The sequence below is a fragment of the Clavelina lepadiformis genome, chromosome 5 (assembly GCF_947623445.1).
Source record: "Clavelina lepadiformis chromosome 5, kaClaLepa1.1, whole genome shotgun sequence".
NCBI lineage: Eukaryota > Metazoa > Chordata > Ascidiacea > Aplousobranchia > Clavelinidae > Clavelina > Clavelina lepadiformis.
Genome location: NC_135244.1, coordinates 17,510,847 through 17,527,196, shown reverse-complemented (window position 1 = coordinate 17,527,196; position 16,350 = coordinate 17,510,847). Strand labels below are relative to the sequence as shown.

General features: G+C 37.6%; 1 protein-coding gene across 2 annotated transcripts; it reads right to left on the bottom strand.

The window, feature by feature from the left end:
• Positions 1-564: 564 nt before the first annotated feature.
• Positions 565-15,842, bottom strand: LOC143459873 (sodium/calcium exchanger 1-like). Of its 2 annotated transcripts, XM_076957180.1 has the most exons (17): positions 15,540-15,842; positions 15,188-15,362; positions 14,912-15,093; positions 14,395-14,515; positions 13,468-13,625; positions 12,840-12,941; positions 11,385-11,411; positions 10,098-10,303; positions 9,453-9,531; positions 7,728-7,896; positions 6,715-6,832; positions 5,472-5,613; positions 4,798-4,876; positions 3,220-3,398; positions 2,703-2,840; positions 1,842-2,036; positions 565-1,731 (listed from the first exon to the last, which is right to left on the bottom strand). In XM_076957180.1, the coding sequence occupies exons 1-17, from the start codon at positions 15,747-15,749 to the stop codon at positions 1,492-1,494; spliced, it is 2,520 nt and encodes an 839-aa protein (XP_076813295.1). In that variant the 5' UTR covers positions 15,750-15,842; the 3' UTR covers positions 565-1,491. The 2 variants fall into 2 exon arrangements, with proteins under 2 accessions (XP_076813295.1, XP_076813296.1); XM_076957181.1 differs by lacking the exon at positions 11,385-11,411.
• Between the last annotated feature and the right edge of the window lie 508 nt (positions 15,843-16,350).

Below are 16,350 nucleotides of genomic sequence, written 5' to 3'. Positions count from 1 at the left end.
TTCGACCTTAAAAAATCACCAAAAACGACGTAAGCAATCCAGGTTTGGTTGGACTTGTACGTTTTGCCAAAACCTATTCCGTGTGAAATACCAATCGCACGTTAATTCTATAAAAATTAAAGGAACGTCACATCGAAGAATGTCTTGGATTAGTTTTATCAAGTGGCTTCCTTGTAAGTTAACACATGATATTTGCATAGGCCTATCAGAGTTTCTGGTTGGATAAATTATTCATGAAATTTGAACAAATCGATACCCGTATCTCAAAGCTTCGTACTAACAGAAAACAGTTGTATTAAAATTAAACAATCCAACAAGGTTTGTTAAAATGTGACATAAGACCCCAATAAACAAAGAAACGACAGGTTTTCTGGTTTGGCAACTATAGGCCTACTTGTGTTGGAGGTTACAGTTATATCCTCAAATTGCGCACTGTTGTATAACAATCTTTTTAGTAAAGGTAGGTAAAACATTCCAACTTTGACAGAAAAAAGGTAGCATTAAAAAGGTTCCCTCTCTTCACTACACATTTTTTGCTTGTTTGTTTCTCTCTAATAACTTCGCTTAACTCATATCATTGTTTATTCAGATAAAGTGCAAATTACTGCCCCTGGCTCTTGAAAAGAGCTTAGGGATGGAGCTATAGGTGATTAAAGTAGTCTAGCGCAACTAAAAACACAAAAAATTGAAACGGTAACAAGAATGTGATGGGACATTGCTAACTACTTCGAATGTATAAAAATGTCGTGCTGTTGTGTATAGCAATTCCCCAAACCTTTCTGGAAGAACGGCCGGAAAATCAAAATGATGCTGAAGCATTCGTATCCGACCCGAGCCAACAACTTCTTTTTCTCACCAGTTATTCAGCATGTTTGTTTAAATAGATTTGTCGTCAACCACTAGGGCACTGCAGCCCGCAAAATATCGTCCACGGGGCGTGTAGGCTCGGGACCTCTGTGACCAGCACCAACAAAACGTTACTGTTGCGATAACGTCGAATGGACGCATGATATCAACCGTTTGGCGTTAAAACGATTACATGAAACACTACATAATTTACCACTATACAGTTAATATAAATGCTAATAATTTGCGTTTGGACAACGATAACCAAAATGTAATTCTTAATTAATTTCGTTAATTTAAGTTTAGTTGAAACACTTTTTGAACAAATGAATTGAAAACCCGAACTCACACAAAAACTTCGATTATGTAGGTATTGTACCTGTAGTTCAGACATAATTAGGCCTACCTTTAAACAGCACACATTTTGCAAACAATTCATAGAGTTGATATAACACAGTTAGATTAAAAATAGGCTTTGATATAAAAATGTGTTAATGAAAAAAAAAAACAAACACGGCCCAATATGAATCACTTTTCACGCACGAAGTTTGTTTTCAGTGGAACATGCAGTTCAGCTACTTCCGAGCAAGACTTCGATTAGATCGCACGTGGTGCCCTACAATTTTATTCGTAGAATTGATGAGATCAAAAACCCGCTATGATGTTGTAAGTCTGCAGAGCCGACAGGACAACGTAAAGTATCCACAGCAACGTGAAGAAGCCGGCGGTAGCCCACTTCGGACCTACGGGCCCGCCCAATTCACACTTGCCCAGGGCCGGGATGTAACGACGAGCCATCAAGGTAACAACGCATAGAACAGCACAGATGGAGTATAAAGCCACGCTAAAGGCAAGCGAGCCCGAATCTACCGGGAAATTCGTTCCCTAAAATGCACGTAATGCGTGTTAAAAATAGTTTAAGGACACGTTAGAGAAACGTAACTTTTTCAAACTAAGTTCATAAAAATCAACAACAGTTGAAGCCGAGCTCTTACGTAAACTGTCTTGTGGTAGATGGTGCCCATGAGCCAAGAAATACCAAGTCCAAGGAAAACGTTAACGCTGTTGCTTCCGGTAACATTTCCGATGCAGTTGTCAGCGTAACGTTCTTGCGTCGCCGCCGTCTTACTCGCAAATAGATCAGGAAGAGACGTTCCCAAGGCGACAAGCGTGATCGCAGTCACAGTTGGCTGAACGACAAAACTGAATCTCAGAAAAGCACGAAAATAATTTCAAAAAATAAAAACAATTGTTATTCGACAGTAACACCAGCAAGGATTCACAGCATTTACTTTTCTCTAATTATTTTCAAGGAATATTCACATTTGTCTTTTTCTGTATCTCAGGCGGTGACAATACATCTAAAACGTCTTTTACCATCGCAACAATACTTTAACTGCTGTCTATGACCTCTTCTGACGTTAGAATTAGTTTCAAGCCGCCATCACTGTTCAAACAGGTGCAAAGCAAAACTTTTTTGCACAGTGTAGGCATACAACTATAAATTCAAAAACTTTGGCAAACATAGCTAGCATAGTTACTAAGACATATGCATACACAACGTTTAATATATAACCCACATGAAATATAGCACAAAATCTACGGCGCGTCACTGATATTTACTTGTGCCAGTAAATGTTTCCGCGTTTTTGGCACATGTCAAACGCTACAAAGTGAAACTGTTCTTAAAAAATATTCCCTTTGATGTAAATTAATATCAATCCGTTCACAATAATACTAACGCCTGTAACCACCAACAAAACAATCGAAATATCGAGTGTTCTTCTCTGGATTTGAGTTCTAATCTGAAGTCAAATATCAGATATGTTCAAATATTCGGCAAGTTCCGCGCTCACCTCAAGGCCAATGAGGCAGCCAAAGATAGTGGCCAAGTCTCCAACCACTGCAGTTAGCCCGATGAGTAGGAAGAGGGCGCCGGCAAAACAAGCCCAACCGTTCCAGATGCTTGGCGGAGGCACGAACGCTACAATAACCTGTGTCAAAATGCATTATCAACCTTAAACGGGCGTATATGTTTATTATATGCTGAATGAGAAGTATACTGGTGACTGTAATTGGTTAAATGTTGTTTTAGTTGCTGAATGTATCGTTTTGTCGGTAACACTTCCACTATATCTGTGCAAACGTCATGTGATCGATCAGAATTTGCTGCAGCGGCACTGTTTATAAAAAAGCAAGTCTTTCACAACATACGTTTATGAAAATCCTAACAAATTTCTCGTATTATGATTTCTGCATGTATTATACCGAAACCACTGATCGTTAAGAGCACATGGAATATATATAATAAAATAACCAAATCAAAGCAACGAGTTAATTAAAACCAAGTACCAGCAAAATCTGATCACTAACCTTGAATCCAAAGGACAAAAAATGCATGATGTAATCGCCGGGGGTCGCGTTCTCGATATCTCCACCGTTGACGCACATGGCTTGAGTAAACTGGTCAGCCCAGGATTGTGATCCCAGTTTCATCTTTTGCAACTTCAGATGGGTTTTGGCAACCACGCGGCGCACGAGGCCATCGAACTCTGCCAACGAAGTGCATGACGTCATCACTTAATCTGCTTAATTGACACTAATGGGTTTTCTGCGGTTTCACTAGCGAGTTGATTTATTCAATTTATGGAACATGGGATCAAAGTGTCGAAAGTTATGACTCGTTCGCAGAACAAACGCAAGGGTGACGACAAACAGTAGGTTAAATGTTTTCAACCTTCTCGGCCCACGCGATAGTTCTGCTAATACAACATGATTTTGCGTGATTATTACAGTATGTGTAATTGTGTAGCCTATACTAACATTTTCGCGCTAAATGTTTGAATTTTGTGCTATATTGGTTTAATATTTTTGTTTTTCACAATAATAATGAAAAATTTATATGCGTTAGTTGCCGAAGCTGAAGAAAACGAGAGTAGAGCAAAATTTCATTGCAAAGCGTGCACCCAAAGTAGGCAGAAGTTTTCTAAAATAATTGGTAATTTCCCAGGCAAACGGAGAGAAAATGATAAAATGTCACATAAAAATGCATCTCTAATGTTCGCAAGCAACACAAAAAATACCACCAGCTGAGTTACAACAAACAAACTACGTCGTCTTCCACGTCGCGCTATAGCAGAAATGAGGTAAAGGGTATTGTGAGGAAAAGCTTTAACAAAAATAGGCGCATGAAAACCGAACGACACGTACCAATAGCGCCAGCCACGTTTATTTGTGCACTGACCATAATAAAAACAGTCTGTTGCTTGGACAGCGAAGAGACAAATACCTTACCCAGTTAAACCACATAAAGCGTAAAGTTCCCAGCAACACAATCCCACGAAAGTTAACTTGTAGAGGATAAAGAATATGAGCGCAATAAATGAACTGCGGAACCAGACATAAATCTTAATGTGAACGTAATCACATTCTAAAAGGACATAAGAACAAAGAGCTGGGGCAATAGATAAGATGGGCGTTTTGTCATTAAAAAAAACAACTAATTTTAGAATGCGTGTTTGCTTGCGCCGAAATGCATCCGAAAACGTGGTTAATCGATACGTGACACCCATTTTCAAGATGAAGGACCTTTAAGAAATGATACCACTTCGAACATTGTACGTATCGGAACACGTAAATGAGATCGATTACCTATTTTGATCGGGATCGTGGCTCTACGTTCGAGCTAATGAGTAATTTCTATGCCCGAAATGCGCATCTAATGAGGCTTCCTGAATGGAGAAAGACGTTGGTAAGCATTTCCAAATCGTTTTTCGGCTATTGCCAATAACTGAACGTTTTGTCTGCTCTTCAGCATTGTTAGAAAACGGTCTGCCCTAAACAGCAGAACTTTTCATCAAAGCAAAGCGATCTGGTCCCGCAAATGGTACTTTACTGGGTAAGCCTTCCAAAGAAAAACACAAAAGTGCAAATGAGAGCGATGGGACCTACCGTCGTCTCCAACAACGGTTACCACTGTCTTCTGGGTATGGCCCAATGAAGCACCTCCGGACGCCGAGATGAGTGTAATCTGTCAAAAGATTTAGACAAATTACGTCTTAAAACCTTCCACAGATCTTTAATTATTCAAAAGGTCACTCGGAATAAGCAAAACCCTAAAGCAGCTATTTATTTCCAACTTAAAACCATGTGTATGTATGCGGTCTCCATAGAATTAAACTTTCATTATGGCACAAGAAAACCTTACTCCCGCAAATTGTATTGCCAATATCGAGTCGCGTACGTTAACATCGCCCTATAATAAGCGCCTACACAACATCCTGCGTCGACGAAATCAACTCCTGGGTTCTTGACGTCAATTGTAAAACGAGAAATCCACCGTCATTATACAAATGTTAATTATTCATGGAATCATGACATATATGGAACGCAAGCTGAGTATCACAGCGCGGGATGTAAGAGCTTCAAGTGGAACGACGATATAGAAATAGTGTGAACTTGTTATTCAATTTTTAAAGGGGGTGGAATTGCAGGTTGCAGACTACAACTTGTAATAGAAAATACCGCGCCCTTTTACATACTTACTGCATGGTTTCATACAAAGAATTTTCGTGTGCTTTTACTAAAATTTCTCTTTTTATTTTGACGAACAAGTCGCAAACTACCTGAAAGTTTTCGTCCTTTTTCGTTTCATGGTCATTAATGATCTGTAGTTCTATGTTCTTCACGTCTTCACCGTGTTCAAACGTGACTTTGCCTTCCTTGCCAGCGTAATGGACACCTTCCTTTGCATTCAAATCGGTAGTTCTGTAACATACAAAAAGCAAAAAATTTGCTTGGGATTATTTTATAACATGTAGAAAGCCTAGCTTACCGTTAAAAAATAGGCGGTTTGGTTTGCGGAAAGTAGCAAAACGTTGAATTTTGCGAACTATATCAGGTCGGTTGCGGTTGCGATATATTAATAGATAAATATCCATGAGATGAATGTTAACACGTAATAACTGCCACAAAAGGTTGTCTATAAGATTTAACCTCATACAAGGCTTCGAACGAGCCACATTTTTCTATTGAAATAATGGCAGTACTAAAGGTTCATGCTGGACGCATGACTACTAACACCGGTGTTTGGTGATAAATCGTCCCAAATCCAAATTACGTAATGCGCACGTACGTCGTACGTGACTGCATTTGCGTCAACTCTTTGGCAGCCTACGGGCAGACTAGCAGAGTATTATTTCTGGGAGACGTATGCGAGACGCTTTGTTTGCTCTTAGTTAATGAATTAAGTGCCCAATAAAGCTTTACAAATAATGAACGATTCTAAAGGTTAACAATGCCCGCCTTGCCGCGGCTTAGCTACGCCAAGAAGGCTCATTTGTGAGAAGTACAACATTCACCAAGCGAAATATTCCAAACAATACACTTTTTTTAAAGAAAGCTCCAAATTAGATTTCACATAAGGTTACGATATCTATTATAATCAGAGAGCGACCCCTTAATTCTCTCGCAATGTTTGGAATTTTCATTGTCCAAAAAGCATGGGAACAGAATTGTGAGAAAGCGCACTCAAAGATTCCAGCAATTAGGCGTATTTCTGACTTCTTTGAACCTACCAATTAGTACCTAGCTTATGCCGTAGAAGGCGTAGAACGTTGGGTAAGTTGCCTATGCAAACAATCCCATGTAATTGAAAACGTATTTCGTGTTCATGACGATCATACGGCGTGGTTATGCGAAATAAGTCAACAAATAACCTGTGTCGAAAATAAATGTTGCCAACGCCTTTTTCACAGCATGCAACCGTCCAAAACGAAATCAGTACCGATTAATTTTTAATGTCATTTTGACGAATAAAATTGAATCACGGCAACGCGTGTTTTGCTTGTTTGATAAAGACACAAATACCTCCAAACGACTTCTACCACGCCATCCGCTCCGTTCGTTCTCTGCAAGGGAAAATATGCATTCCCTACACTTTCCTTCACTAAGTAGCTTGGCTTGGTGAATTCGATTGTGCCCGGTTCTGTAAAAACCATAAACTTCGATTTTCTGTTGAACAGACTTCGTAGAAACACCGGTTGTAGATTAAAGACATTGTAGGAGTCGTAACTTTTATAAAGTAAATATTCGTAGCCAATGGTTAGCTTTGTTGCTTTTACTCAGAGTAAACTATGTGCAAACAGTAGGTTGGTTCGTTTAACAAGTTAACGGTTATGTACCGGTATGCGGAGAAAATGTTATCGCAACATCGCTTCAATCACAAGTAGTAACCAATTATAAAAATACCATATGTAAATTATTAAGCGCAAAATATCACTAACAAAATTGCGTTGTTTCGCTACATGTTAGTAACTGACAGATTTGGTGAGGAACAAACGGCGATTCATGAATAAATCGAGCGTTTAATTAAAATTGAAGGTCACCAAATATTTAAGTGATACGATATCGCAAAATCGATTACGACATGACGTTCAGAACGTCAACAATTTAGGGCAAACGATTCTATTACAGGGTCGATATTTGCTATTTGCTTTACCAAGCTAAGATCAGGTCCAAATGGCTTCGGTCCTTACGTTAAATTCGACCCTGAAATGATCTTAAATTCATAATCACAACAAAGTTAACAAAGTATAAAGTGAAAATATGTTAAACGTGGGCTCGCAATGGAAATTATCGTATAATTCCTGTAGGCTTATAGCTGGCTTTTTAAGCCCTTAACCGCACTTTTGAAGGTCGGAGTAAAAAACCTAACGTTTTTATAAACACTTCAACATTTTGTTATACGTTTGATCACCTACATTCCTACCTTATCTATGCCTTAAACCCCTAAGGTTGGCTTAATGTATAACATAATATATGACCATTAATCAAGCACAAAGTTAGCCGAGTGAACCGCTTCTATTCAATAATTAACTCACCATCGTCGTTTATGATAGTCACTTGGTTGATGATCTTGTGTCCGAGGGTAACGTAATCGTCGTCGACTCCGTTGTGGGAGTCGACTTTCGAAAGTTTGACAAAGAAGGTCTCGTCCGGTTCCCACACATTGTCGTCAATAATTTCGATCTCGATGTATTTTTTTGTTTCCTGGAAGCACATAAAAATGAAATTATTAATGATGTTTATGTGCGTGTGAAGAGAGAAAGTTTAAGGGTTGTTTTTGAAGAAAGAATTGTTTTTCCATTTGTTTCACAAGCTGTTGTTTTGAATCATACTACTGTAGTTTGTTTTTGAAACGAACCTTTACAAATCGAAATTTCAAGCTTAACGCATTAGAAATTTAAGTTCTATACAGAAAACGACAAAAAATAAAATAAACGAAATTTGACTCTTGTCGTTGTTTGAAAAACATCGTTCCTTGGCCACATTGAAAGTTATGTCGAGGCAAGAACCGAGCAGCCACTGGGTCGTGTTGTCATCTACAACACGCCGACCGTGTGCTCCACGTGGGGCACGGTAGATGGAACAATCGAACATGACATGAAATGAATCACACTCACAAGAGGCAGTGAACCGCTCCCGGTTTGTGGAGAGCTGAGTGGAATTGGCCGGCGCTGGGGATAAAATTGCGAAGTCTAGCAGAGTTTTCCTGGCACTCCGTATTCCACTGCATATCCGGCCAATAGGTTGCACTGATGACTGAGTTGTCAGCGCATTCTAACAATGGCAGTTAGGCCGGGACAAATGGGTTTCGGATTAAGCGGCGGAAAGATTTTTTTCTGAGGGAAAATGTTTAGAGTGGAGCAATCTCCTCCCCAATGGTGTGGGACACAGGGGTCCAGTCGCGGAAGGCACCATTCATGAAATTGTCGAATGGTGGAGACGTGTGTACAACGACATCAGACAGGTGCGCAGTACTCAGCAGTGAAATGCACCAAGGGCAAGAGTTCTACAGTGAAAGTACAGTAGCAGGCCCAGCCTGAACCCACCAGACAATTTTTTATGAGCGTGCCTTGAAAAGAAAATTTTTTGCGCAGTGAATGTATGGGGACAGGACAGGTCACGGGCTTCTTGACTGTATTGTAGCTTTTAGTTCATATTTTGCTTCTCTATCGGATGGAACTATTGAAAGGTTGCCAACGTCAATTTAGATCTGCATAGCTTCAATCTCCATTTCTGGAAATATGCCCTACTCAGATCTAATAAAATTGCGTTGAACAATTTAATAACAAGCCTGTAGATTCTTTGATTAGGAAAACCAATTTCCATTGAAGTAATCATTGTATAGTGTCATAAGTACAGACAACGAAAGATTGCTATTAATTTTCCTTACAAATATCTACAATCCTTCTACAATGCTCTGAAAGCAGCAGTGTTGGGATGAAAATGCTGTTTGTGAAAATAGAAACCTTGCTGAAAGTACCATGAAACGGTTCATTGCGTTCACCGGAAAATTCGAAGAACTTGATTCGCTTCAGAGAAACTGTTTCAACCGACTCATTAGGCTTTATAATCTCAGCAATGGGTATACAGCTCAAAAAATAATAAACCAATTCTATGCTCAAGTCTTACCTAAGTTGCACAAAAGCAAGCTGTTTATCAAACAACAAATTTGTGAAAATTGAATATGCAGTAGAGCATACTTATACAGAACTGCGCAATAAAGTTGTTTTAAAAATTTGAAAGATTATTGCCACACAAACCTTGGGTTCAAATATCAAAACGTCTTTTACGGCAACGTAGTCGTCAGATGCTGTCGCTGTCCCGTCTATGGTTTCAAACCTGCAAATATTAAAAATGCATGATTTATATTTTCGCCTCCAAACCTCTCATGACCAGGGTAAAGAGTTTCGTTGGACGATGGACATAAAGATTGGCGCACAAAATAACTCTTCCGATCTTGCTGATGAAACTAGGATCTACAAATTTTTGAAACCTTAGTGAGCCACAAAAGGCTTCTTAGGTCACGTAACCATCTCGCGTAATGCTTACGGCTAAACCAACTTGCGGTAAATTTCGTAAAATGCAAACACTATATCAACCAGCATGTTGCTAGTAACGTATTTCACAGGCCTTGTGACGGGAGTAAATTCTATCGTAAATTACACAAGAATGAGAAGAGCTTTCTTTTAAACTTTATGTGTCAGCTTAATGAAATACAAAAAGGTCGTTGCCATTTAACGTTCATTGTGGTGTGTGTTAGCTTCTCACAAAATTTCGTCACTTTTCTTAGTTACTTATTGGGCGAAACTGTTTGTCTTGCACGCCCAACTAAATACACCTCGGTTCGATTACCCAACCTCCACAGTCAAACAAAAGCAAACCGAAACCAATTCCGATATACCCACCCAACGCTGGCTGGCATTGACAGGTCTCCACGACGCACTACACTTATTTTGACGGTACCACAATTTTCCATGACCGAGCAAGAAACGGCGTCGAATTCGATTTCAGAAGTAAGCTTGATTGGCGTTCCTAGAATTCCGTTCAGTTCAAGACGATGCTGCGGCGATAGCCCGACAGCTCCATTTTCAAATCCAGTGGTGTCGTGCAGCTAAACGTATTTTGACCTCTTATACATGAGGTTATCGTGCCAATATATTTCTTTCAGGTTGAAATTACTGAAATCGTTGCCATTACCTGTATTACTGAGTTTGACATAATTTAAACCTTTATCACGTGATACGGTTATCGTATTGCCACCATAAGCGAAGTAATATTTAAGTATAGCTTATGACATCATTATACAGTATATAGGTTCACTAAGAAGGAACAAAACGTATGTTAACGGTGGGCCGTTACAAGTAATACTAAACGTTGAGAAATGCCGAAAGTCATATCGTGTTAGTAATGAACATTATAGGCATGGCGTTAGTAATTAAGCGCATCAAAGCATGCATTTGTTGCAGAAGGCTTTCAAGGAAAATAACATGCATGTTTATTCTAATCTAGCGACCGGAACTGCTGCATTAGATGTATATATTAGTACTGCGAAGTGCAAACACCCTGGTTTCTTAACTAAGGCAATTAAAATGGTGCTGATAATTAATAAGATGATCAGTGATGCTTGGATAGCCTCGGCTTTGCCATGTTCAAGTGCTGTTTGCACCCAGTGACAACTACACAATGAAAATGAAACCATGACGCTGTCGAGCCATTTTAACGGCAAGCAGGCATACTAGGTAAGGTAACTAATCAAGCATAACGGCGCATTTCTTACAAAATGCATAACCAGGTAAAGTCGTTTGTTTAAGTAAAAGTAAATATAAGTTCGATACTAGAATAAACAATGGTCACGATTAACCGAATAAAACTTTGTTCACTAACTGAACACTTGACGCGCTACGAGGCTTGGCTTTGTTTACTAAAGGTGGTAAAATATTTTTGCTTTAAATTATTTAAGAGTATAGAACCGTCGAATTGAAGATGACTGTAAGATGCTTACACGAATTTATGCCGATAAACACAACTTACATGAAACAAAAAAGTCTGGGTGCTGCCAATTGTTTGATTTGACATTTATTAAATGATCCGATCATGCGACATTCTATAGCCGTTAAGCCCGTGGACCATGCGCATATTGCATGTTTTAATATAATTATCGTAAGGTAATCAATAAATAAAGATATGCAAACCTGTGAAGATGATTCCCCGTCAAGCACCTGTTGGAATTAAAACCGAGTGTTGATTGCTTCAGAACAGGCAGGAATTTAGGCTAACTATTGCAGGAGAATTTGTACTAACTAAATAGTGCATCAGAAAACAATTACGATGCAGTGCCGATATTGCCAAAATAAGTATATCATGATACGTGCAGAAATCGCATGCAATTCATGGGTCAACACATACACAGTAAATGGTTGTACGCATAAGACGGAAAATCTTTGCATTCTTCTCTCAATTGCAAATTTATCAACTAAACACCGTTTTGTATCTTGCAATAGAGCGTTGTGCAATCTAGATTTCACTTGTTTCGTTTGCATTTATTTAATTAAGAACAAGGTTTACTTTCATATCAGCAGAATATTATAAAAATAATAAGTGAGTAAATGAAAGAATGCAAATACAATGAGCTTTGCGATACGCCTACATCAAATACAACCTTCTACAATTGCTTTGAAAATTATTTTAAATAGTATTTATGAGTCTTAAGCTGTATTTAAAATGGATATAATGAGATTCTTTAAACAATGACAAGCTCCATCTGAGTATCTTAAAGTCTAAATCATGTTTTTAATGATAGCCAGCAACCATCTTTATACAGGGTTGCTGAAAATTGCCACATCGGGTCAATGCAAATTAAATTCTGTAGCCCTAATTTATCTAAATTATATGACCAGTATCTATATTTAAGTCTGCGCTAACCACTATTACAGAAACCTACTATATGCGACTCAAACTTTTATTTGGGCCCATTTTTGCAGGTATGATTAAATGCAGTGGACTTTGTGGTTTCAGTTAACTCAAGACTAATTCGATTAACAGCACATTGCAGGCAAATTATTCAAAACCAGCCCATAAACGTTTGCATTGTCATGCACATAATAAATTAACCAAAAGTAATCGTGAAATTAATCTGATGATGATGTATGTGCTTCGTTATCCTAAAAATTAAAATGAATCCACTCCTGCTTGAGTTATCATGCACAAGGAAGGTAGCCAGAATAGGTTGACATGGCACCATCCACATCGTATCGTCAGAAATGTTAGCCAAAATGTTTTTAATTCGAATTAAGTAGTAAAAGAAAATAAGTTGTTCGATAAAAGTCATGAGTAACATTCTGCTTTTTTATCCAAATACATTAAACCATATTACATTCTAAACTTAGTAAAAAGAAATATTGCAAAATGTAGAATATGCAAATACATAAACTGTTGTTCATAATAAGCAAACTTGGTCAGCATAACAACAAAAATAAAATTACCAGTAATCATGTAAAAACCATACACTTACATATTCAGCAACATTCAAAACACAGTCGACCACAAATATAATTTTCCAGTGTAATCACTGGTAAAGTTTATGACTTGTACAATCTTGCAAGTACAAAACAACATTAATCATCTGACAGCTTAAGTGAACTTCTTACCTTTTGAAGATTGTCACTCAAGTGAGGGTTGATTCTCTGTCCAGCAAATAGATCTCTTGATGCACGGACCCTGTACCAGGCGCGACTGTGTTGTTGTTCTTCCTGTAAAAATTGCAACAAAGCTTTTTGAATAACTAATAATGCTTAGACACCTAGAAAATATTTGAGTACTTTCGCTGCGTGAGTGATTCCACAAAAATAAAAACTATCATGACAAATACATTGGTGCTGACAGAAGTAAGGGCTAAATCTGATTACAGCATTATTTCTAAGAAACGTTAAATTATAAAATAAATTAAATTACTTAATGATGAAGGTGTTACAGAATATAAATTCAGAAAAATGTATTTTGATTAAAGGTATGAAAAATTCATTCTTCATTATATTAGGGCCTCATTTTATTCTCCCGGGAAAGCTTAACCCCTAATCTATTTATTGATAAACTGGAAATGTCAATCATGATACACAAACTGACATAATGTGACGATGATAAAACTGTCACTTAACGAGCAACATCCTCTTACGTATTGGAAATGGTCACAAAACGATGAGTAGGAACAGTGACATTCTGCATAGAACTGCTCCATAGAACTCAACGTCCATAGCAGAGTGCTTTGTGCAAAAGTACCTGCATTTTTAAAGCAGCTATGTTGGAGGCATCTTCTTCGCTTAATTTTTCTGGCTTGTCAAGTGATTTCATGAAGGTTTGCACAATGTCTTTCATTTTTTCTTGCTCGGTTTTTGGCCTCTTCATCAGCGCAGTATCCTCAGCAACATCTCCTAATTCTAAAATTGCAAACCAACTTTAAAAATTCACTGCAGCTCAGTTATTATCAACAATAAAATTCAAAAACCATTTCTTAATGGCTGCACATAGAATATTAATAAATGGTTGCATTAACGAGCCAAATTGCTGCAAAAAACTGATAGCCTACAGTGTCACTGATTTGTCGATGTAAAGATCCAATATATACCGAAAAATATGTATGTACAATATATATACATATGTAACATATGCATATATATAATTATATATACATAAAGAAAATCTAAAGTTAAGTTTAAGAAAACCTTACGCCTTTTTTTCTACATGCTTTATAACACTGGTCACCGCAGTAGACAAAAAATCAAAATTTAAATCAATCAATTTCTGATGTATTTTGTTATACAGGTACTAATTTATCAACCGTTACATGCTACATGTGTAAATCCAGCTCAGATAGCAAAAAAATTAGTCACTGACGTTTTCAAAACAAATTTTAAATAAACAAAATCTTAAAAAGCTCATGTAAACAACATAAAGGCATGTTTGACGCAGGATATGATCACTAGTACCAATGGAATTGCCATTAGGTGATAAACTTACTTCTGAATCGGCCAACACTGTGCTTTGCTGTAACATACCAAAACTTCATCACATGCAAAGTAACCCACCCATACCCATGTATAAATAAAACCATATACACAGCAATGTGTCAGAAAAGAAAAATGTAAACGACTTGGGGAAAAAGTGCAGTCTTAGTGAGTGGTGAAATTATAAAACAACTTTTCATACCAATTTCCAATCGCTGGTCTTTCACTTTTGCCCCACAGCAATACTCTTTGTCTGCAACAAAGGCAATTATGACCAAAACCGGAAAAAATCCAAAAGTCACTGCGGCCTCCCATAATTCAATCTGAAAAGTCATATTAATTATAATTGATATAAATACATGTAGGAAATGGCAACTACTCGCATGCTTACCAGATTATATAGATTGTGGTATAAAGCAAATACTAGGCGATATATATGATACTATGCATGTTATCGTTATATGCATAACGTGTAATATAAGTAGCCAGCCTTTGCAGTTATTTAATTTCAAGAGACAAATTTCAGAAATGCATTTACCTAAAACAAATAAGTGTTGTATATAAAGGAGTTGTGGTAAAGTGCTATTGTATATATATAATTCTGAATTATTGTAATATTTACAGAAAGAAAACCAGGCAAGGTAGGTATCAGGCCAGTGAAGACTAATAAAGCAAGACTGAAATAAAGTGGACAAAGAAATAATGAAATTGATACTTACCTCATTCTCAGTATGCGCAACCAGCACAATGTAGAGCCAGACATATGCGAAGATAGAGAAGCCAGCAGTCACAGCAAAAACTTTTATCCTCTTAATGCGTCGAAAGTCACCATTTGGAATTCCAGCAACACAAACCGCAACAATAATAAGAAGATTGAATGATGCAGAGCCAACGATGGTTCCTAAGAGGAAAATTGTTCATATGAAATCATCAAGAAATCGAAGAGCTGGATTATGTCAAGGAAAATCTACAAATCAACTTCTGGCAAAAACTACCTGGCCCAAGTTCACCGGCGTTGAAATTATTGCCAAGAATTTCAATTATAGAAAGAAGTATCTCTGGTGCTGAGGAACCAAGAGCCATCAAGGTGAGATTAGCGACTGTGTCATTCCAAACTCTCACCTGCACTATTTCAAATCCTTCTTCCTTATCTGGTCTAGCAACTTTCACCTGAAGATTGAAATAAAAATATTATGTCAGTAACAACAAATGCAACAGTTATATCTTGTAGTCAATGCCAAAATTTAAGTTGTACAATTATTATCAAAACACAGATATATAGGCCTTATACCTATGCATAGAAAATTATTGTTTTTAAAACTTAATTTATTTTGCGCAGAAAATAACCTCAGAAGTTTGACTTGTGATCACTTCAATGGCACACATGAATGCATCAGCGACTAATGCGATTGCCACAAAACTCCATAACAATCCAACCAAATACAAGATGGCTCGAAACTCGATACTCCAAATGGATTCATTGATAAGCGGCAATACTATTCCTGAATTGCATTTAAAGTCACTGAAGTCCGGGCAACTTAGATTAGTTGATGTCATGTTGCACTAATTTAAAAAAAGCAAGTTCCCGTTCTTTAAACCTATGCAGTGTCGTTAACTGTAGCAATTAACAACACCTGAAATAAGTAAATCGCAATCTAAAAGTTAACATGAACACAGTAACCTCAACCTATCCCTAATATATCACCTTATTAAAGTCATTCACAAAGTTTAACTATTTGCATTTCGTATCTTCTAACCCTACCGCCTAAAAGGACACACTTCATTGTGTAATTCAAATAAAGGCGCCGATCCTATCTTCCAATAGCTGCAAACCCTTACCTATATCATATTGCTTTGTACTAGGCTAAGCCTACCATACCTACGCTTAAAAAAATCAACTTGATTAATTTAATTCTTTCTTTACCATACTATTTACAAACGCATCTGGCAAATGTTCTTTGCCGATGTTATAGTCAATTACCAACGTTTTTCGCAAGCCATTGCAGCTACAACTCACCCAAGATGCTTAGCATTCTGCATTCCGTGTAGTGTCAGAGCAGAGCAGCAAACTATGATAGAATACCGCTGGACCATGACCATTTCTTTTTTCTTTCCATAGACAAAAAAAACATTCTCGTTTTGCTGAGTGGGAAAAAAT

What these genes read in the sequence shown, in the direction of transcription:
- LOC143459873 (XM_076957180.1), bottom strand. Translation starts at nt 15,749, where the DNA reads ATGACATCAACTAATCTAAGTTGCCCGGACTTCAGTGACTTTAAATGC. An exon ending in TAGCTGCTTTAAAAATGCAG is followed by an intron (nt 12,942 to 13,467) that starts GTACTTTTGCAC and finishes CAATTTTTACAG; the next exon opens with GAAGAACAACAACACAGTCG. An exon ending in GTGGTAGAAGTCGTTTGGAG is followed by an intron (nt 5,614 to 6,714) that starts GTATTTGTGTCT and finishes TGTATGTTACAG; the next exon opens with AACTACCGATTTGAATGCAA.